Here is a 23,370-nt window from a genome sequence, read left to right on the forward strand (position 1 = left end):
CTCTGTAGGCTCATGTATGTGAACACTTGGTCCCCAGCTGCTAGAACTGTTTGGGAAGGATTAGGAGATAAGGCCTGATTGGAGGAGGTGTGTCACTGGAGGTCAGCTTTGAGGTTTAAAGCCATCTGCATTCCCAGTCATCTCCCTCTCTGTCTTGGGTTTTTGGATCAAGATGTATGATCTCTGAGCTACTGCCTCAACACCATGCGTGCCTGTTGCCATGCTCCTCACCCTGGTGGTAATGGGCTCTAACCCTCTGGAACCCAGAGCCCCAAATTAAAACCTTTCTTCTATCGGTTGTTTCATTCATGCTGTGTTTTCACAGCAATAAAAAAGTAAGACACCAGCCCTTAGTTTTTTGAAATAAGGTCTCACTGTGTGACACAGATTGGCCTCTAGCCCACTTTTCTGCCCTAACTTTCTGAGGGCTGAGATTACAGGGATTGGTTATCATGTCCAGCCATGTCTTTGTTTTAACTGAGAGTATGTGGTTTCTGAGGAGGAGGAGGAGGAGTAAGGCGAAGTGAGTAAAAATGTGATTTTGGAGACAAGGTATCGTATAGTGCAGGCTGGCCTTGAACTTGCTGTGTATTCTAGGTTCATCTTGTACTTACGATCCTCCTGCCTCAGGCTTCATGAGCACTGGGACTACAGTCATGTGCCACCACGCCTGTCTGAGAATATGAATTAGATGTCAGACTTGGCCTTGAGCTGATGTGCCTTGAGCAGTGACTGAGCCCGGTGTCAGCATCGTCTGTGACAAGCCTTCCTCATCGGCTGTGTGTGCAGAGGAACTTGATGACATGCAATGATGACATACAGAAAGTATGTAGCACATGCCAGGAGCGCTACACTAAGCCCTTAGCTGCTTTGTGAGGCGACAGACTTCATTTTTTAAAATTTATTTAATGTGTAAGGGTATTTTTGCTTACATATATGTCTGTGGCATACATATGGTAATATGTGAAGGTGTTGTATCATACCCTGGGACTAGAATTACAGGTTTTTTGGGTTTTTTTGTTTTTTTGTTTTTTTGGGGTTTTTTTTGGTTCTTTTTTTTGGAGCTGGGGACCGAACCCAGGGCCTTGCGCTTCCTAGGCAAGCGCTCTACCACTGAGCTAAATCCCCAACCCCTAGAATTACAGTTTTAAGCCAAAATGTAGGGACTAGGAATTGAACTAGGAAAGAAGTCAGAGCTTTTAATCACTGAGCCATCTCTTTAGCCCCGGACTTAGTTTTTTATGAACTATTATTTTAGGTTGTCAAACGTGTTTCGTTTGTGCTGTGGTAGGTAGTAATATATTGAACACAAAACATGTCTGAGTAGATGATTAATTGTAATTCTTCAGAAAAACATTTTTCCCTTTTTTTCCCTTTTTTTAATGGGATTTCTTTTAATTTACATTTCAAATGTTATTCCCTTTCCTGGTTTCCATGAGTCTCCTATCTCATCCCCCTCCCCTTCTTCTATAAGAATGTTCCCTCTCCCCAACCACCTCCTCTTCCCGCCTTCCCCGCCCTCACATTCCCCTAAGCAGGGGGTCCAGCCTTGGCAGAACCAAGGGCTTCTCTTTCCATTGGTGCCCAACAAGACCATCCTCTGCTACATATGCAGCTGGAGCCATGGGTCAGTCCCTGTATAGTGGTTTAGTCCCTGGGAGCTCTGGTTGGTTGGTATTGTTCTTACGGAGTTGCAAGACCCTCTAATTCCTCCAACAGGGACCCCGTTCTCAGTTCAGTGGTTTGCTGCTAGTATTTGCCTCTGTATTTGTCATGCTCTGGCTGTGCCTCTCAGGAGACAGCTATATCAGGCTCCTGGCAGCATGCACTTCTTGGCTTCATCAATATTGTCTAATTTTGGTGGGTGTATATATGTGGGCTGGATCCCTAGGTGAGGCAGGCTCTGAATGACCAATCCTTCAGTCTCTGCCCCAAACTTTGTCTCCATATCCCCTCCTATGGATATTTTTGTTCCCCCTTTTAAGGATTGAAGCATTCGTACTTTGGTCATCCTTTTTCTTGAGCTTCATGTGGTCTGTGAATTGTATCTTGGGTAATTTGAGCTTTTGGGCTAATACTCACTTATCAGTGAGTGCATACCATGTGTGGTTTTTTGTGACCTCACTCAGGAAGATATTTTCTAGTTCCATCCATTTGCCTATGAATTTCATGAAGTCATTGTTTTTTATTCCTGAGTATTACTCCATTGTGTAGATGTACCACATTTTCTGTATCCATTCCTCTGTTGAAGGGGATCTGGGTTTTTTCCAGCTTCTGGCTATTATAAATAAGGTTGCTATGAACATGGTGGAGCATGTGTCTTTGTTATATGTTGGGGCATCGTTTGGGTATGTGCCCAAGAGAGGTATAGCTGGGTCCTCAGGTAGTACTATGTCCAATTTTCTGAGGAATCTCCAGACTGATTTCCAGAATGGTTGTACCAGTCTGCAATCCCACCAACAGTGGAGGAGTGTTCTTTTTTCTCCACATCCTCGCCAGCATCTGCTATCCTCTGAGTTTTTGATCTTAGGCATTCTGACCTGTGTGAGGTGGAATCTCAGGGTTGTTTTGATTTACATTTCCCTGATGACTAAGGATGTTGAACATTTCTTTAGGTGCTTCTCAGCCATTCAATATTCCTCAGCTGAGAATTCTTTGTTTAGCTCTGTACCCCATTTTTAATAGGGTTATTTGGCTCTCTGGAGTGTAACTTCTTGAGTTCTTTGTATATATTGGATATTAGCCCTCTATCAGATGTAGGATTGGTAAAGATCTTTTCCCAATCTGTTGGTTGCCATTTTGTCCTAATGACCGGGTCCTTTGCCTTACAGAAGCTTTGCAGTTTTATGAGGTCCCATTTGTTGATTCTTGATCTTAGAGCATAAGCCATTGGTGTTTTGTTCAGGAAACTTTCCCCAGTGCCCATGTGTTTGAGGCTCTTCCCCACTTTTTCTTCTTTTAGTTTGAGTGTACCTGGTTTTATGTGGAGGTCTTTAATCCACTTGGACAGAAAAACATTTAAAAAGCCAGCATCCCAAGGTTTGCACATGCCAGGCAAGTGCTAAGCTGCACCCCCGGCTCCAAACTGCTGACTTTTAAGAGGAATAAGACATTCCCATCTCTTTCCTTCTTCCTGCTTCTCTGAGTTGAAGAAAAAGCAGAAAGGAAGTTTGGTGTCTTATATGTCAGCGTATGTATTAGGGGCTTGTAGGAATAAGAAAGGTCACTGCTTCACAGAGAGGACAGGCAGGACCAATGGCAGCAGCTGTTTACTATGGAGAGCATTGGGTGAAGGTTAGGAGGGCCTGGCTTTCGTGCTTCCACTCTTTACACCCGTGTTTTGTTTTCCTAGATCTGCCACCTCCCCCTTTACAGACTGGACTGGACTGCTAAAGCACCCTGAGAACCTGAGAGTCCCCATTAGAGTCTGCTTTGGAAGCAGGAACAGGTAAATCAAGGCTGTATCCTGCTCTTGAGATAGCAACTGGAACCTTCAGTGCGACATGCTGTGAATCTCAGTGACTGTGGATAGCGAGGACGTGCTCTGCCTGTTAAGCCAGGATAGTCTCCATGCCTCAAGTGCTGGAGCATAGATGGGCACCATCACACCCCAAGTGTGTGGTGCTGAGGCTCGAACCCAGGGCCTCGAGCATGCTAGCCACGCATTATACCAACCAAACTACACCTCCTCCCTGCTCTTAAGAATTTTAATTGTTGGGGCTGGGGATTTAGCTCAGTGGTAGAGCGCTTGCCTAGGAAGCACAAGGCCCTGGGTTCAGTCCCCAGCTCCGAAAAAAAGAACAAAAAAAAAAAAAAAAAAAAAGAATTTTAATTGTAGTTCTCCTTTGAATTTTTTTTCTGTAGACTATTCCATTATGGATGGAGGGGATGATGGTAACCTTGTCATCAAAAAGAGGTTTGTGTCTGAGGCAGAACTAGATGAGCGGCGCAAAAGGAGGCAAGAAGAATGGGAGAAAGTTCGAAAACCAGAGGACCCAGAAGGTATATAGATAGACCTAGAGTTGGACATCATTCATTTACCCTATTTTTTAAAAATAATTTGTTTGTTTTTATATGTATTAGTGTTTTGTCTGCATGTGTATCTGTGTGAGGGTGTCAGATGCCCTAGAACTGGAGTTACAGACAGTTGTGAGCTGCCATGTAGGTGTTGGGAATTGAACCCAGATCCTCTGGAAGAGCAGCCAGTGTCCTTAACCACTGAACCAACTCTCCACCCCTCATTTAACTCTTTAATCTTCACAAAACCCTGCCAAGAAGGTGGTAATTGACCTCACTAGAGTTTAGAAACCAGACTCACAGGGTGAAGTAAGCTTTGTGAATTCTCCACAGCAGAACCAGTACTCCATATTTGCCCTCCTTCCCCACCACAGCGTCTTCCAGGAGGTTCTGCTAGTTGCTTGCTTGTTACAGGTGAGGGGCAGTTTGAACTGAGCTGCTGCTAATAGGTTTGAACTAACTGTTCCTCCAGTTAGTAACTTGACATTAATAGTTGTCTTTGAAAAACTGCCTGCTCCCTTCTGTCTGAGGTGCAAAGGGAAACTAGACTTTGTGTGGTTTTCACCTTCAGATTTATAGAGACTTAACTATTTTTCCAACTCTTTGTGATTCCAAAATAATATGAAACAACCTAAATTCTGTGTCCCCTTTATCCTGTCTTCCTTTCAGAATGTCCAGAGGAGGCGTATGACCCCCGGTCTCTGTACGAACGGCTGCAGGAACAGAAAGACAGGAAGCAGCAGGAGTATGAGGAGCAGTTCAAATTCAGTAAGCTTCAGGAAATTGACATTTGAGGGACTCACTGGACCTTTTGATGTACTTTGGCCCCATGAAACCATCTTTGTTACTAGTAATAGACTATTTTGATTATCCAGCCCCCAGGAGCTCAATTCAGTGGGAAAAAAGACCATCTTCTGCCTTCCTTTTTACTTAGGACTTAAGATATCATTTGAATGCTGTGCTAAGTTCTAGTAAGGGGAGAAGTGCTTTGACTTGATGTCATGCTATTTATTAAAAAGCCATGGTGTTTAACAATTCTTTCTTGTAATTGCCTAAAGAAGATGCTGCTTGTTTAAAAAGGAAAAGGGCCAGCAGTACCAACCAGTGCTTGTCGTGCAAGCTGACAGCCTGAGTTGATCCCCAGATCCCACTGTTAGGAGAGAATCGACTCTGAAGGGCTGTCCCTTAGCCTTTATGTGAGTGCCCTGGTGCATGTGTACACCTACCACACACAGATTAAACATGTAGGGAGGGAAAAGCCAAAGAAGACTGCCTCAGTGCTCCCTCAGTCTCCTCAGTGCTCCCTCAGTCTCCCCGGTGCTCCCTCAGTCTCCTCGGTGCTCCCTCAGTCTCCTCAGTGCTCCCTCAGTCTCCCCGGTGCTCCCTCAGTCTCCCCGGTGCTCCCTCAGTCTCCTCAGTGCTCCCTCAGTCTCCTCAGTGCTCCCTCAGTCTCCCCGGTGCTCCCTCAGTCTCCTCAGTGCTCCTTGTTCGCTTTTTTCCCCAGAAAACATGGTAAGAGGGTTAGATGAAGATGAGACCAACTTCCTCGACGAGGTTTCTCGGCAGCAGGAGCTGATAGAGAAGCAGCGACGAGAAGAAGAGCTGGAGGAGCTGAAGGAGTACAGAATATCCTTTGTGCTCAGAGAGAAATGGCTCTGAGTGACTGACTGGCTGTGGCTGGTGGGGTATGTTGCATGTGCATATCTGTTGTAATCAGAATGCCACATTTTTCAGGATTAACTAGGCATAAATTCTCATAGTCAGTAGTGGGGTATTCTTGCCTTGTTGAATTAGACTTAGATGGGCAATGTAGCCAGTCTCCCTGGGGAGACATTAGCTCCTGAGATTTAAAAGGTAATGTTTCTGATCTTTTACATGCATGTGCACACAGTGCACTCTTTCTGAAGTCAAAGATAATCTCATCCAGTAGCCTGCTCTTCACTTCCTGCTTTAGTCCCTTGGATAGGACTCTAGGAACCTGAGCCCCGCTATGCTAGCTAAGCTGCCTGGGCAGCAAACTCCTAGGATATGCCTGTCTCTATCATGCCTGGTTTTTACTTCTATGCTCAGGATTGGAACTTAGGTCCTCATAACCCAGACAGTGCTTTTACTAATTGAGCCATCTCCCCAGACCTAAAGGCATGTTCAGAAACACTCCGCTTTTTCTTCTGTGTTTAGCAAGATTAGACAGTCCTCCCATATACTGAGAACTATCCCTGTGGTGGGCTCAGGGAACAAGGAAGGTCGTTTGACTTAATATTACCATGTTGGAAACATCTACTTGTAGAACTTTTTTCCCCTTTTCCTGAGATAGTCTTGCTTCATAGACTAGGTTGACTCAAAACTGTGATTACATATGAATACCACATGCCTTTGAATGTCTTAGTAGGCACCTCCACGTCTTACTTAGCTGATGAAATCATCATCATTTCTGCCATGTTGGTCCTAATCAAGTTTCCCTCCATTAGAGTCTTTTCCTGATCTTCCCTGTCTCCTCTCCTCTGCCTTAGCCAAAAGTACTTACAAAGGGAGCTCCAAACCTCTCTAAATCTCGCTGTCTTTCTCATCACTCTGGACTTTCTTCTGTGTTGCTAGGGTTATTACTACTGGGTTTCCATTTCTCTTTGCCCCAACCATCTATTCTTTGGGCAGAATTGTAAACTGTAAATGGCATCGTGTAACTTTTACTATTTGAAGCACTCCAGTGATTTTCCCCTGTGGCAGTTAGTCTAAAGTAGACCTCTCTTTGAGAGGGATCTCACCATATAGCCCTCTCTAGACTAGAACTCACTTTGTATACCAGGCTGGCCTTGAAATCAGAGACCCAACTGACTCTGCCTCTGAGTGCTGGGACTAAAGATGGGCACTAGCATGCCTGCTCAAGTCAGCACTCTTTAGTCAGGCTCTGCAGGGCTCTGCATGACGTAGTAAAGCGCCTGGGTTCTGTGGCCACTCTTCTGATGTTCACTCTACTCTAGCCTCTGGCCATTAGGTTCCTCACACATCACTAAATGGATTCTACTGCAAGGCCTCAAATTCCTGGTTTCCTTGACCTGAAATGTTCTTCCCTCAGATTTCCCAAGGCTAGCGTTTCATGGCTTCTGACTCCGCTCTGTACTCCTTCCTTAAGCACTCTGTGTGGTTGCAGCTCCTGGTCGCTGTACCACTACATCCGGGTAGCACCAAGTGGTGTTGCTTGGTGTTCTCTGGGCATTCCTACATTCCAAGCACATGCTCTACTACTGAGCTACCCAAGCCCCATAACTTTGTTTGAAATAAGGCACACTTGCATTTGTTTGCTTTGGCTCATTTTATCTCTTTACTGCTGGAATGTAAAATCAGTTCTGTAACAACCAGAATGACTGATTGTTTCCCCCAGTGCCTGGAATATAGTAAATTCTTAAAAGATATATAAATAAATGAGTATATAGCCCACAGGATCTATTAGTAATCCTATTAGTAATCCATTCTAAGTTTTATCCTTCTGCAGGGAAGCTTATTGGATATTTCAAGCTTGTAAGTTAAGTAAACTCACTGTTCTGTTTGAACATCCTTCATCAGTGAATTGATTACTGATGGTAGGACAGAGTCGGTGTGCATCCCGGGCTGGCTTGGAATTTATTATGTAGACAAGGCTAGACTCAGGAACAGAGGTCCACCTGCCCCTGCCTCCCCAGAGCTTAGATTAAAGGTGTCTGCCACTTTGCCTGGTTTGATGGGAGGATTTTATATTTGTACTAGCTAGTATTTTCCTGCAGAGCGTATACAACAGTATGGGGGGAGCAGTGTGAGCAGGTGCTCTGGGGCGTAATGTCAGCCAGAGCTGGAGGCATGAGTATTGGCTGCCAGCCTTGCTTCTGCTGGTGGCATTCAACTCCTTCTGAGGCTGAGAATGGATGCAGAGTTGCCCCTCGGTTTCACCGTAAACTTAGACTTTCTGAACCTCTGCCTGTGCTCTGAGGAGTAGGTCCTAGCATACATGTGGAGGTGGGTCAGAGGACGCTTGTTGGAGTGGGTTCTCTTTCTGCCGTGTGGAGCCCAGGGACACTCAGGCTGTTAGGCCTGCAGCACGTTCCCTTTTCTCTGCTTTAAAGAAATGACAAGTTAAAGTGTTTTCTTTCTTCATTTGTGTCTTGTTATTAGAAATCCATGCCTGTTGTGGTATGCTCATTTTCCCATTTTAGTATTTAATATTGAGTAGGTTTCTTTCTGTTGTTCTTCCTTTTTTGAGCTCTGTGCCTTAGTGACAAAGTTATAGGTAGGGACTGTGATGTACTAATGACTTTGACATTTTTTTTACTAGGAAAATTGTCTCTAGTTTCAACCCCACACCCCCACCCCAATAAAAAGGAGAGTTTAGGGCTGACAAGATGACCCAACAATTGAACCCTGATGGCCTGAATTCGGTCCCTGGGACCTGTGTAGTAGAAATAGGAGCTGACTCCTGCCAGTTGTCTTCCCACCTCTGTGTACTTGCTGGAAATGTCTGTCCCATCTCCCGTTGTGTGTACCTAAATGTAATTTTAAGAAAATGAAGATTGGGGGCTGGGGATTTAGCTCAGTGGTAGAGCGCTTACCTAGGAAGCGCAAGGCCCTGGGTTCGGTCCCCAGCTCCGAAAAAAAGAACCAAAAAAAAAAAGAAAATGAAGATTGAGGACTGGCAAGATGGCTCAGTGTGTAGGGCATTTGCCACCTAGCCTGGTGTGTGTGGTGAGGTAATGCCTGTTTCTCATCTTTCAAAGGCTGTTTCTTGGATGTCTTGGGCACTAGATGTCACTGTTGTCCAGTAAGGCACTGCTGCATTTTAATTTGCACCCTGTCATGTATTTACCTGTTTAGTACGTTGTGAGGAAGAGCCTAAAATAAAATGGAAAGAACATACGCAAGAGGAGAGAACAGCAGGGAGTGACCAGTCTTGTGAGCTGGTGAGGACCATGATGTGACAAGTGCCCTGCTTAGGGATTTTCTGCCTTTTGTGGTACTGAGGAGTGAGCCTAGGACCTTACCTATGCTAGGCAACCTCTCTACCACTGAGCTATGTCCTAGCCCTTTTTCTACTTTTTTATTGTGAGGCATGCTCTTTTAACTTTAGGCCAACTTGACCACTCTATAACCCAGAGTAGAACTTAACCCTCTTTAAGTATCTGGAATATAGGCCTGTACCAACAGGTCAAACCTGTCTGTCTGTTCTCTCTCTGTCTCTCTGTGTGTGTGTCTGTCTTGGTCTCTCTCCTCCCCCGCCTCCTTCCCTTTTCCCTTCCCCCTCCCCCTCCCCCCTCCCTCCCTCCCTCCGTGTGTGTGTGTGTGTGTGTGTGTGTTTGTGTGTGTGTGTGTGTGTGTGTGTGTGTGTGTGTGTGTGTGTGTGTGTGTGTGAGAGAGAGAGAGAGAGAGAATGCATGTGGAAAGTTAGGGATAATTTACAGGAGTCTGTTCCCCCTTCTATCTACCATGTGTGTTCTGGTGATTGAACTCAAGCACTGTGGCAAATGCCTTTACTCCCTGAACCATCTTGGCAGCCACACAACAAAGGTCTTAAGGAATATAAAGGAAATTGAGAAGTTATGTATGACTTCCTTAGAAATAAGTCTTACCTTTCAAAGGTGAAGTCAGGCTTTGCAGAATGTCCTACGACTGTTGGTGACATTCAGATGAGAACCATAAGAACCAGCTTGTCTTGCCGGTGCAGTACATCAGAGTACTCCAGTAAGAAGACTGTAAATGAAGACTCCCAAAGACAGCACAGGAGCTCAGAGGTCATTTTCAAAAGCATAAGCAGGGTTGGGCACATTGATGAGTTTGAGGTAGGAAATTACTAAAGCCTGACCTTCACACAGAGATACACACACGCACAGTGATACACTCACATATCCACATGCACAGACACAGGATCTGAGGGTTTAGGTCTATATCCCAACTGCTTAGGAAACGAAGTCGGAAGATCTCACATTTAAGTTCTGCCAAGGGACCTGTGGATTATATATGTTGTTCTCTGGATTTACTTTTGCTCTGTAGCATTTCTTCCTTTTGGTTAATCTGACCCTTAACCTGTAACTCACAGTAATCTCAACAAGGTTGGAATTTCTGCAGAAAATAAGGAAGTAGAGAAGAAGCTGGCTGTGAAACCCATAGAAACCAGGAGCAAGTTCTCCCAGGCAAAGCTGTTGGCAGGAGCTGTGAAGCATAAGAGGTCAGTGAGAGTGCACACACGGTGAAACTCTCCCTCTGGCTACATGGTCTGAAATGCCACTTGCAGTGGTGCCCAGAGCAAATGGTTATTCAGCGTGATACCGTGACAATGCTCCAGTGCGCTCGCCTTCCTGCCCCTGCCAGATTTAGTGTCCCGGTAGCCTCTGACCCTAGCCTGATTGGATCCCTCTTTCAGCTGACTTGCACCTCCTCTTCACTGAGCACCTGCAGGAGGTTAGATTCCCTCTAATGGAGATTGCTCTCACCAGTTCCACAGAGTATCGTTTACTATGACCCGTTTTACAGAAGGAAAGACAGCTGGAGAGATGAGGAACTTTTGTCCACAGTTGTACAGTAATAAAGCAAGCAAGAGTTCAGTGTTGAGTTTTTGTATCTCTAGGCAAATGAGGCAGTAAACGCCTCAGGATTGCTGTGGTGGGGGGGGTAACAAGCATGGGGGAGGGGCACAGATGGACGAGTGCTTCCTGGAAGTTAGAGAAGGGCTTAAACGATGTTGACAGCGTACAGCAATGGACTCTGATGGAGGACAAGGGAGAAGACCGCCCAGAGAACAGCTGCTACAGAGGCCTCGAGAGAATATGGCAGCTGTGACGGGTTAGAGACCTGATGTGGGGGTAGCACTGCTGCAGACTCTGATAAGTTCTTTGTCATGTTTGCTTGTCCCTTTTCAAATCCTGAAATGGCACCAAAGTGATTGAATCAGCTTGACCAACCAGACCGTGGGCAAAATGATGTAAAGTGCAGTCTATTAGGAAAATCAATATGGTGTTTTGGCAGCCAGCCACATGTTTTGAATAGAGAGTATTGATGCAGTCTCGTGGTTTGGCACATCCTCTGCACATCTGCTGCACATGTCCCTGGGAACACTGAGCACATGTAAAATGTCATTGTGGTACAGCAGCGGCAGGGGGCGTTGGTCGTCGGAGAAGGAACCTTAGCAAACCGTGACTCTTTAAACAGCCGGTGTAAGCCTCCACTGGCTTACATCCCAAAGTCCACTGGCTCTCAAGAATCAGACCTGGGCCGCTTTGATGAGCTCTCCAGGTGGGCAATTACCTCTTAGGTATGGGTGAACGGTTATTTCAACTGTCTCTATATTAGTCTTTATATCATATTTAGGAAAGGCTCTGTTAGCTTATTTGGTGATCTGTATAGAGTCTCTTGTGGGTTTTCAAAGTATATCACTTAATGTTGTTTTGAAGCAAGGTTACACATTAGCCTCTTGGGGCAGGACTTTGTGAGCTTTCCTGCGGGGTTTATTAAAATAACGTGAGCATTTGTGACTAGTGTGGACCCCGAGGCATCGCACCAACTCTGGCGTAGTGAATGTTAAGTGTGGGAGTCCTCGTTGTTAAAGTTGCATGGACAATTCAGATTCCCCGTGAAAATCTGCAGTCTCCAGAGTGTGTATGAAACATCAAAACAAAACCTGTTTCCTGTCTTTTTCAAGTGATTCTTGTTTTATTGTTAGAGATTCCTGTGGGTGCCACGCTCGTTCGTCTGCAGCCTTCTCAGTTAGAGGCTCAGCACTGCTTACTGCTGTCAGCTCTCATGGAGGACAGTTTTATATTTCCCACTGTGTATTTAGAATCCAGTGGGATTTCTTCTTCACCTCAGCAATAATACTGAGGTGTATTTTAAGTTTTCAATATTGAGGTAAATTGTCCATACTCCACTTGGTTCTAAAATTCACACACACACACACACACACACACACACACACACACCTTATAATCCTGGCATCGTAGAGGCTATGAAGTACAGTACTTAGTTTTTCCTGACTACTTCTACCTTAATTGTGTTGTGGTCTTGTGATTTGTATATCATGATTTTTATTTTAAAGGTGGAATCTCACAGTGTGGACCTGGCTGGCCTGGATCTTGCTATGTAGACCAGACTACTTTTGGCAATCCTGGTTCCTTGGCAGGGCTTTAGACTGTGTCACTTGTTCCTGGAGCTGAGTTCTAAGGGACTTTGAGGAGAATCTGTTTTGGGTCTGACTCTCTCTGCCCATGAGTCAGGATGAGGCTCAGCTACTGCTGTAGTGCTGTACTGCTGTTCCTCACCATGGTGATACTGCGCTAAACTCTGAAACTGTGAGCCAGGCCCAGCTAAATGCTTCCTCTAAGAATTGCTTTGGTCATGGCGTTTCTGCACAACAAAAGAACAATGACTGAGACACCAGGGCTTTTGCTTATTCCAGATGTAGTTACGTTGACTATGAAGAATAGTCATCCCAGCACCCCAGCCTGTCCATGCTAGTATTTGCCTCGATCTCTTCGAGATCTCTCTCTCTCTCTCTCTCTCTCTCTCTCTCTCTCTCTCTCTCTCTCTCTCTCTTTCTCCTTTTGTCTTTTAAGACAGGGTTTCTCTGTGTAGCCCTGGCTGTCTTAGAACTCCACTCTGTAGATGAGGCTGGCCTCAAACTCACAGAGATCCACCTGCCTCTGCCTTCCAAGTGCACCACCATGCCTAGCTGCCCTGATCCTCTTTTTATTCATGCTTCCACTTATAATCTTCCTGGGTATTAAGGTTTTTTGGTGGGAGGGGTTATATTTTCAAATGAATACCTTTAAATGACGGCTTTAAAATGTATTTATTTACTGTGGTCTATATTTAGATTTTTTTTTTTTTTTTGGTTCTTTTTTTCCGGAGCTGGGGACCGAACCCAGGGCCTTGGGCTTCCTAGGTAAGCGCTCTACCACTGAGCTAAATCCCCAGCCCCTAGATTTTAAAATATATTTTCTACCATCTTCACACTGTCTTCTTATTTTGCTCCTTGTTTACTTATTTATTTATAGAGCAGGGTGGATGTATTCTAGTCTGGTCTCCAACTCACTGTGCAGCCACTCATGACCTTGGACTTCCGATCCCCCTTCTCCACCTATGTACTGGGATTATTGCAGGGTGTGTCCCCATGCCTGGTTTATGCTATTTTGGGGGATTGAACCCACAGCTTTCCCCAGGTATTGGCCACTGTTTTGTTTTTTTTTTTTTTTCCGGAGCTGGGGACCGAACCCAGGGCCTTGTGCTTGCTAGGCAAGCGCTCTACCACTGAGCCAAATCCCCAACCCCTTGGCCACTGTCTTAATGACTGAACTACATCCTCAGAATCCGTTTTACTTTAAAAAAAAAAAATTATATTCTTGCTTTTGAGAAAAAAAGTGAAAATGACCTTAAAAAGCTGTTTTTCTTTCTATTATATATACTTTGTTTCTATTCTTTTAGTGATAGGTCTTGAAATTTAATAGGCAGGCATACTCAGCAAAACTAAATAGCTATTTTATTTCCTTAAAAATTATGTAAACAGATGACCTTGAGCCAAGGCTGCAGTTGTATGCTAAAACACTTGCCTACTATTGAGAAACTGTGGGCACACTCTTCCCGCACACTCCACTCACACTCACTCTCCACTCACTCTCCACTCACACTCACTCTCCACTCACTCTCCACTCACACTCCACTCACACTCCACTCACACTCCACTCACACTCACTCTCCACTCACTCTCCACTCACACTCACTCTCCACTCACTCTCCACTCACACTCCACTCTCCACTCACACTCACACTCCACTCACACTCCACTCACACTCCACTCACTCTCCACTCACACTCACTCTCCACTCACTCTCCACTCTCTCCACTCACACTCCACTCACTCTCCACTCACACTCCACTCTCCACTCACACTCACTCTCCACTCACACTCCACTCACTCTCCACTCACACTCCACTCACTCTCCACTCACTCTCCACTCACACTCACTCTCCACTCACTCTCCACTCACACTCACTCTCCACTCACACTCCACTCACACTCACTCTCCACTCACTCTCCACTCACTCTCCACTCACACTCCACTCTCCACTCACACTCCACTCACACTCCACTCACTCTCCACTCTCCACTCACTCTCCACTCACTCCACTCACTCTCCACTCACTCTCCACTCACACTCACTCTCCACTCACTCTCCACTCACACTCCACTCACTCTCCACTCTCTCCACTCACTCTCCACTCACACTCACTCTCCACTCACTCTCCACTCACACTCACTCTCCACTCACACTCCACTCACACTCCACTCACTCTCCACTCACTCTCCACTCACACTCACTCTCCACTCACACTCACTCTCCACTCACTCTCCACTCACTCTCCTGACACACACTCCACTCTCCCGGCACAAGTCCCCGCACAGAGGGACTGTGGATCTTGTGCTACATTTGCTCTCTTCTATGTAGTACAGTGGCCACAGGACCTATTGTGTTCATGCCACAAATTAGACTGGCCCATGCGATGAGATAGCTGTTTAGACTCACAGCACCGGCTTTTCCTCTGCTGTAAGGTCTTTCTCCATTGAAATGTGTTCCTGAGATACTGTTTTAGTGAAAATCTTTTTGGTTTCTCTGGATGTTATCAAAAATATTTCGTTTAAAAACTTATATTTTTGTCATTGTGAAAAGTGTAAATGCTCTTGAAATCCATCAAGAAGACAGAAAGGCAGTGTGCGTGCTGTGGCCTTGGGTTCGTTTGGAGGGTAAGTTCTCTTTCTAGCAGATGTTGTATTTGAAAAGAGGTTACGAAGTGAAATGAAGGCTTTTCATTTCAATCATCCCAGCTCCTTGAGACTACCCCAGACTCTCATAAATGCTTCTGGTGCCCTGATTCTCTGTGTTGATCCCTAAGAATCAACATAACTCAAATCACCATGTTTTCTGTTACAGCTCAGAGAGTGGCAATAGTGTGAAAAGACTGAAACCAGACCCCGACCCAGATGACAAGGCTCAAGGTGGGTGCAGCCCCTTCATTCTACCCATGATGGATGAGAACTGTAGGAAGAATGCATCTCGTGTAAAGGGATGCATTATTTCTCTTTAAGCAAGCGTGCCTTAGCTTAGTGCCAAACTGTTTTATACTAAGCAGGAATTTCTACCGTGAATATGTCAGCTGCTGTACAAAGGTAGTGTGTTACAAACCAGTAGCATTGATACATAACAATTGAGTCCTCCCAGGAGTGCTTATAAGCCCTGGTCAGATGACCTCTGCTCACAAAAGGTTTTTCTCTGTCTTGCCAAATGTCAAGTTTCTTGATTTCTCCTGTGGCAGACAGAATGCCCCGCTTCTGCTGATGGTTGAATTGCAATGAGCCTAATGGAATTCAGGAGTCTTATTTTTCTTGAAGGTGGTGACTTCTTATGTGGTGAAATCTGCCTCTATATTAGGTAGCATGAAATTGTAGGTAAAGGGGAGTGTTCTCGGGCTGGAATGAGGAATTCAAGAGTTTGCTTTTAGTCGTACCTGTGGGGTTGAGGATCGAATTCAGCTCAGTTGTCATCTATAAAACAGGGCTTTCATTTATTCCTTTCTCAAACAAATCATGGATGGTTTTTAAATTGTTTCTCCTCAGTTCCAGGGATGGTAGTTGTACCTTTAAAAAGGATCATCAGCTTCCTCCACCCTCTTTCATTTCCACAGAGAAACACCATTGCATAATTCATATGTGTCCATCCAAACCTATTTAACACATGTAGACGCAGTTTCATATGTCATTCTAAGTGCCTTCTTCCTGTCCCTGCATTCTTGTCCCTGCATGCTAGCCAAGAAATACCCTCCTTTGCTAGAAGGAGAGACCCTAGAAGAAACTGGCTATACTTGAAGCTTGCTTCAGTCTTGCCCTCTGCAGGAGAAGGAAAGCCTTGGTCCTCCTGAAGGAAGCCTCGACCCTGACAGAAATTCAGCTTCTCCACTGAAAATTAGCTTGTGCAGAGCCAGCAAATGTACAAGGTGGCCTGTGTTCGCTCTCCATCTGCCTGCATTCCAAGAACATTTCACTAGTCATAATTTTCTGTGCTGAGTTGATATGACAATGTGGTCCGGCAAAGGCAGGAGTTGGCAGGAAATATCTCCCAAATGGTGAGCTTAGAGGGCAGCGCTTTGTTCTCTGGCTGTTAACTGCTTTTGGAATGAAATTTGTCAGAGTTGCAGTCTTTTCTCTCTGGAAACTTCCTAGATAATTGGAGGCTCTGGTCCTTTGACATAAGCGACTCAGGGTCACAGTGGCCCCAGCTCCTGTGGCAGCTCTGTACTCAGTGCCATCCTCCCATAGGCTCCAGCCCTCCTAGCTCTGAACTCGACTCTTTATTCTCCGCTTCAGAAAGCATTCTGTGTGGTGCATATTAACACGACAAGCACTCGAGGAGTGAATTGTACAACTTCTCGTCATGCCTCAAATATTAAAACCGTCAGGTTTTTACCATTGCCCACCTCCCCCCAAATCAGCCATTTGCAAGGAAACTGTAGAATGACATTAACTCCCATCAGATTATGGCCTACTTTGTGCCGTATCCAGTATGTCCCATGGTGGTGGTGGTTGGGAGGTCACCTCTCAAGGGTCCTCTATGGAGTGGTCACCCTGTCCCTCAGCAGGTGCCAGGGCTTCTGTGGCGCTCTTCCTTTATTGGAGAGACACTGAGGGATGAGAGAGATGGGCAGGTCGGCTCTGCTCTTCCTCTATTGGAGAGACACTGAGGGGGTGAGAGAGATGGGCAGGACGGCTCCGCTCTGATTGCAGTGGCCAGAATGCTCTGTGAGTTTTTATATTTGCCCTTTTAAAAGCAATATGTTTTATATATATATAATTATTTAGAAAGGGGATGAAGACTACAGTAAAAAAGCAAGACTCCCCTGCTCACATCAGTTTTTCATGGTTTTGCTTTTGTTCTTTTTAGGCTTTGTCCTGTATGTCCAGGCTGGGGATGATCTTTTAGCATTAGGAACGGTGATGGCTAACTTCTGTCCTCCTTTTGCAGAGGCCCCGACCTGCATGTCTCTGGGAAGCTCTTCTCTGAGTGGAGCCCCCTCCCTCCACTGCCCGTCTGCTGCTGTGTGCATTGGTATCCTTCCTGGCTTGGGTGCCTACTCTGGGAGCAGTGACTCCGAATCCAGTTCAGACAGCGAAGGCACCATCAACGCTACAGGGAAGATCGTCTCCTCCATCTTCCGAACCAACACCTTCCTTGAGGCACCCTAGCTCCTGACAGTACCACAGGGAGCATCTCCTCAGAGGGTTGGATGCCAGTTCTGCCTCGGCATCACCGCCCTCAAAAAACTTACTCACTTGCTTCCTGTGTCCATGTGACATTTTAACCTAACTCAGAAATGTGTCACAGTCCATTTGTGGCTCACACTTGGTTTGATTTCTCTTTATACTCGAGTGCAGATGAACAAACCTGTCCCGTTGGTATGAGGAGTTGGGGTTCAGGCTGTCTCAGAAATGTCACTGACGGTAAGGACAGGCACAGCTGCTCGCAAGGACTCCGTGTGTCCTGTTGCTGTCTCGTTTATCTCCTCACCTAGCAGCACAGGAAGGGCTTCATTAGCTTCATCTTCTGTTATAGATGAATGGGCGGTCTGGTTCTGCCATGTTGTGTGTGGGCATAGAGAAAGGGGCCGACTAGCTGGTGGCATGGAGCTCTCTCCCCTGGGACTAACCCTTCCTGGGTGTTGTGGTGACTTCAGTAAAGATTGCAGGCCACACCCACAAGGCTGAGAGCCAACTACAGCCCTTGAGGTGACGCTCTTCCATGTTCTCCCCTCTCCATCCAGCCTGAGGAGGTAGGAGGGAGCTGATAATGAGGACGTGTCCATCTTCTGCCCACCTTCTCTCCCTGAGAAATTGTTTTGATTTTGTTTTTGAAATAAAAGATTTAGTTTGATTCTGAATGTTAGAAAAGCAAACTTACTGAATCATAGCCAGAAACTGTAACTGCTGATAGCTGTGTTAAAGAGATGACTAATGCCTGGCAGTTTCTGGAATCCTCAGACTGCAAACCAGTGGGACATCCTGCCTGCACGTTACGGCTGTACTCTAATCCACCAAAGCACTGCTGTTTGCACATACACTGCAGCTTTTGACCTAAGCTATTTCCAGCCAGTCTAAGGTGCTGCTCACTACCTTTCCTCTATCCAGTGTGCCTTCCCCCACTCCTACACACACACACACACACATACACACACACACACACACACACACACACACACACACACACACACACACACACACACACACACACCAGTTCCTGGGCTATGAGCAGCCAAAAGCAGCAGGCTCTTGCCTTTTTTTGTCTCATAGAGGGAGGGAGGGAAGGACAGAGGGAGGGCGGAAGGGAGATAAGAAGGGAATAGGTATGCAGGGCTTAGGGGTTAGGAGAAAGGTCTGTGTGTCCTGCTTCAGAATGAGCCTGAGAGGTTCTCTTCTCGCTGGTCTCAGCATCCATTGTTTTTTCCCTTCCTATGGGTGTGAGACGAGCGAGACACTGAATGTGTTGGCACTGAAATACTGGCAGGCAGAGGAAGCTCCTCAGTTTTAACGTGGGCAGAGAGGGCCCTGGATCTCATCCAGCCCTTCCTTTCCCCTTCCAGTGTATTGACACTGGTGCCTACCAGCAGATGGTGGTTTTCCTCCACCATCGTCGATGCCTGTGAGCATCCTTTGCAGAGCCTCCCAGTACTAATCTTTTCTGACTGTCAGTGCAGGCCTGTCAGCTCCCTCCTGACGAACAAGACATTTAGGTAAAACTGCAAGCACCTTCTGCCTCTTTGTATCATTGTTCCTACGACTGTGCTGTCATTCTCGAAGCTCGTTCCTGTATCCAGAGCAACCCTGAGCCATTTCAGGAGGCAGACCAAGACATCAAAGTCATCAGCATCACATAGCTTGACTTTTCAGACCAACTGGTCTACCTCATGGCCTCCTGATGTTGAAAAGAAGACGGCAGGGTTGCAGGGTTTAAAACTGTCCATTAACTTTAGTTTTTAGCCCTGTCAAGCTAGCTCTTGCCCTGTGCCACATGAGCTTACAGCCCTCTCATCACTTGAAGCTGATTGCGGAGCAGTGTGTAGCCCAAGCTGGCTTACAAATTCACCATCCTTTCACTTCAGCTTCCTGAATGCTAGGATCACTGGTGAGTGCCGCTGCACCCAACCGTGATGTCACTTTTGGTCCTTCTGGTGGCCTTTTTACCAGAGTTCATTGTGCCTCCATGGTGTAGGGGCCTGTAATCGAAGCACCACTTCCATGGCAAAGCAGGCCAACCAAGGGAAGCAGCTATGGTTTCCTCCCACAGAAGAACAGAATGAGCAGAGAGAGATAGAAGAAAATCCCACCTTGACCCTCAGAACACAGTCATTTGTGTACCTTGGCAGGTCTCTCCGGGGGAGTCAGATTAATCAGGGACCAAAAATACTTGAAGGAAAGATTCTCTCTGTACTGACCGTATATAGACTTTTCTTATTCCCTACAAATAACACTGAGTACAACAACTTGTAGCATATCACGGTCCAGACATCGTAAATTGTTGTAAGTTGAGTAAGCTAGGAATGACTGAAAGTCTAGGGAGATGCATGAGTAGGCTCTGTGCAGACAGCATTCCACAGACAGCTCTTGAGCATCTGCAGACATTGACCTCTGAGGAGGGTCTATGGACCAGTCCCACCAGACGTGCTCCTGCCTGCATTACTAGACTTGTTTCTTTGAACCTTGTACATTATCTTGGGTGGCAGAATTCCTGGGATTCTGAGACCTCTTGGGGAAAGCCCCAGCGATCTGTTGCCAGCTCTACCTGGGAGACAGTGAACTGTCTTGAGTTGTATTAGTATTGCCCATGCCCTTCCTGTCTCTTCCTGACATTTGTCTACCTGAAGCCATTCACATGGGTGGGGAGGAAAGAGACCTGAAATTCAGGTCACCTATTTCTCTATAAAAAGCTGGGAGGCTGATATGACTGGACCTAGACAGGTAGCTGACTTCCTGCCTTGCACAGAGGTCTCAGGACCCAGCAGAGAGAAAGATTCTCATGCACGAGCACCCACTACTCAGTAAGGTACCTTGTTAGAGCCCCTCCCCTCTTTTTGTTTTGTTTTGCTTCCCTTTTGGCCAGCTCCTCACTTAAGGAAAAAGCTTGGTTTGCCTGAACCAGCCCCTTGAGAACTGCATCTGTCCACCCTGCATAGATATGCCGTAGTGATCTCATGACAGCCAGACAAGGCCCTTCACCTAGGAAACACGAAAAATACCAACTTGCTATGGTCATATGTAAACCATCTAGATTAGAAGCCTCCCAGGTCTGGTCGGGTATCTAGAGTGTATTAATACGCTGCACACAGATTTGTACAGTGCTGGCATCCCCACTTGTAACTAGAACACGGACATGTTGGAAGGGTCAGATCTGGTTGTCCACTCCGCCAGCTTCTGCCTTAGCTCCAGTTAGCTAAATGTTAATTGCTTACACACTCCGGATTCTTTGGCTCAAATGTCCTTGCCGTGGGTATGTGACTCAGCTGTTATCTTAGGCCCCTCCAGGAAAGGAAGGAGAGCTCAGTGGTAGTGAACAGTTACTTGGACTCCTGGCAGCCAATGGAATACAAGTACTCGGTGCGTGATGCTCAACTGGCATCACAGTCAGCCCTAATGACTGTCAGGGGCTGGCATTGTTCCCCTACCTGCTGGGGGAGTAGTTTCAGAGGGAGTCGGAATAGCATTAACGGTCCTGGCCCCAGCAGCAGAAGAGACACAGAAAGGCCTCATGGGAGACCGGCTTCTCTTGTTTCTGTGACACCACTGAGGCCTGCTCTGTACAGATCAAGCAGCTGGGGGACATGCTGAATTGTTTTAGTGGATTTGTTTTTCATTCTGAAAAAGCACTCTGAAGCCAGCCCTTCTATACATTCTATAGAGGAACCCCAAATTCCCAGAGGCCCAGTGACTCGCCTGGGCTGCCCTGCTATATGACAGAATCAGATTTGTATTTATGCCTAAAGGCTGTCTTTCTTGCACACTCTCTCTCTCTCTCTCTCTCTCTCTCTCTCTCTCTCTCTCTCTCTCTCTCTGTGTGTGTGTGTGTGTGTGTGTGTGTGTGTGTGTGTGTGTGTGTGTGTGTGTGTGTGTGTGTTTGAGACTGACTCCAACACTACACAGTCACCTACCTGGATATATCCGCTAGACTCCCTTGTTGGCTAAACCGGTTAGTGGCTGGATGTGGTAACATACATCTTTAGTCTTAGCTACCAGAAGATAGAAATAGGATGATCTTTGTGAGTTCAAGGCCAGCCTGGTCTACATGGTGAGTTCTAGGGCAGCCAGAGCTATATACTGAGATCTTGTCTCAAAAAACAAAAGCATTTGGTGGCCACAGAAGTGTGCTCCTCATTTCTACCACATACACTGTGGCTCCTGAGATTGGGATCTGCCCAGTGCTGACCAACTCCAGCATCTAGGAAGGACTGCCCTGGAGGAGAAGGCAGAGAAGGCTTAGTGTCCACAGAACAGGGTAAGGTCATTAGCAGCTTGAGTGGAAAAGCCCCTCGGAGATGCTGAGGGTGGTAGGATATGCATGCACAGTGGTCCACCACACTCCCATCTGCCTTCTGTCTGTTTAGTAGGCCTGCTGTGTTTCCCTGTTTCTGCAAGATCATGGGAGGGCTGTGGAAGGTTCGATGCTGGTGCAGGGAGCTAGACACGTGGTACAAAGTAGAAATGTTCACTGTTCCAGTTGCATGTCTGCTTGTCAGAAGGCTGAGAACTCCTCATCAATAGAGTACGGGTGTGGAGGAGAAGGACTGAGGAGGAGGTCTGGGGCCAGTCTCATGAAGAGGAGGTGTGTGCTAAGAGGAACATGCAGCAGGAACAGACATGACCTCGTTTAGGGTCCTGACACCGAAGACATTGCCTACTACATCCGGGGGAGAAAGTGGGCAGTGGCACCCACTATTGGATGCTGTGTCCTGCACCAGTGTCACGGGAATCACTGCTGGCGACAGGGAATGCATGTCCCCATGAGGAAGTGATCACACTGACCCTTCAAAAAGGGGGCGGGGATGAGGGTCTTCCTAATGGTTTTCTTTTCCAAATCAGTGAGTGCCCATTGACCCTCACTAAGGAAGGAGCTTGACAGGCAACATCTGAAACTCCTTTATTACCCTGAGTTTGACAAGTAGAACATAGTCACAGTATAAAAACAGCAGACCACCATACAAAGTACACAGTAGGGATACATTCCTTCTTGCAGCTAGTTACTTAGAAAAAGCCGGTTACGATTGTAAAAATTTTATTCTCTTTGATAACAATAATTCCACTAAAATTATACAAAGTACATTCAATACTTAGAGTGGCAGGAGGGCGGGGTGAGGGAGTTGCTTTGTCCTGGAAGCATCATCATTGACTCTGACAAAGGGAGCCCATATGGGCTGGGGAAGTTGGGGTGGAGGTCCAGTTGTAAAAAATAAAAATGTGGACTGGTTTAAAAAAAAAAAAAAAGGCCACCCACGAGGAAGCAGGGTGAACGTGCATGTTCCTGGGGAGGCTGGGGGCTCAGCTGGCATGCTGTGGCTGGTCCCGCGCTCAGGCAGGCTCCGAGTTGGTGGGGGGCAGGTTTTTATGCTTGAAATACTGCACTACCTGCTGAGGAAGCTCTGCAAGCACCGCTTTAGCCAGCGTTTCTTTGGCTGCCTGTGGGATCCAGGTGGGGAGAAACAGGAAAGAGGAGGAGGATCAATGAGCAGGTGAGAGATTCACCATCCCAGAGCTGTGATAACAGGGCTTGAGGGCCAGGGCCCTCTGAAATGAGTGGGCCTCAGCTCAGCCCGAATGCTAATCCCACCACTAGCAGTGACTTCCATGGGGAAAAGACCTTAGGGGATGAATTTGGGGGGGAAGAAGTGGTGTTTTAGCTTCCTCAACCTGAGGCTTTTCCTGACCAACAGTCAGTCTGTGAGAAGCATCAGTGAATGCAGCCAGCCTCAGGAAAGTGTCAAGTCACTGTCCCATATAGCAACAGATGACCAACGAATGCCCCACATTTGTTCTAGGAAGCCAAAAAGCGGGACAAAACCATCCTAGGCAGAGACGTGGTGGGCACTGGGCCACCATTTGCCAAGGCTGGATCCCAGGATTTAAGCCTGACGAACCCATAGGCTTTAGCTGAGGGAACTGAGGCTCAGGAAACTCATAGCCTTCCTAAGGCTGGGCAATGTGTTACTGATCCCACAGGAGTCAGAACCTAGGCTGGCCTTACACAGATGCCACCCAAAAGTCCTGGATCCATCCAAGAGACAGAGCATCTCATGGTCATTCTGCTAACC

General features: G+C 46.5%; 2 protein-coding genes across 13 annotated transcripts in view; one reads left to right on the forward strand and one right to left on the reverse strand.

Annotated features, from left to right (window-relative positions):
• Psme3ip1 (proteasome activator subunit 3 interacting protein 1) overlaps positions 1-17,955 on the forward strand; it is a 28,663-nt gene extending 10,708 nt beyond the window's left edge. For 8 of the 11 annotated variants that reach the window (XM_087594491.1, XM_087594494.1, XM_087594492.1 and 5 more), the window contains 7 exon segments: positions 3,353-3,448; positions 3,865-4,002; positions 4,687-4,785; positions 5,522-5,643; positions 10,074-10,204; positions 14,958-15,022; positions 17,043-17,955. In XM_087594491.1, coding sequence (XP_087450617.1) covers positions 3,876-4,002; positions 4,687-4,785; positions 5,522-5,643; positions 10,074-10,204; positions 14,958-15,022; positions 17,043-17,263 — 765 coding nt within the window. In that variant the 5' untranslated portion in view covers positions 3,353-3,448; positions 3,865-3,875 and the 3' untranslated portion in view covers positions 17,264-17,955. 11 annotated transcript variants of the gene reach the window in all.
• A 4,231-nt stretch (positions 17,956-22,186) lies between these two features.
• The window catches only part of Cpne2 (copine 2), a 37,635-nt gene continuing 36,451 nt past the window's right edge, over positions 22,187-23,370 (reverse strand). For both annotated transcript variants that reach the window (NM_001256466.2, XM_087595069.1), the window contains 1 exon segment: positions 22,187-22,738. In NM_001256466.2, coding sequence (NP_001243395.1) covers positions 22,631-22,738 — 108 coding nt within the window. In that variant the 3' untranslated portion in view covers positions 22,187-22,630.

Source organism: Rattus norvegicus, chromosome 19, assembly GCF_021556685.1.
Source record: "Rattus norvegicus strain SHRSP/BbbUtx chromosome 19, alternate assembly SHRSP_T2T, whole genome shotgun sequence".
In the NCBI taxonomy this organism is placed as follows: Eukaryota; Metazoa; Chordata; class Mammalia; order Rodentia; family Muridae; genus Rattus; species Rattus norvegicus.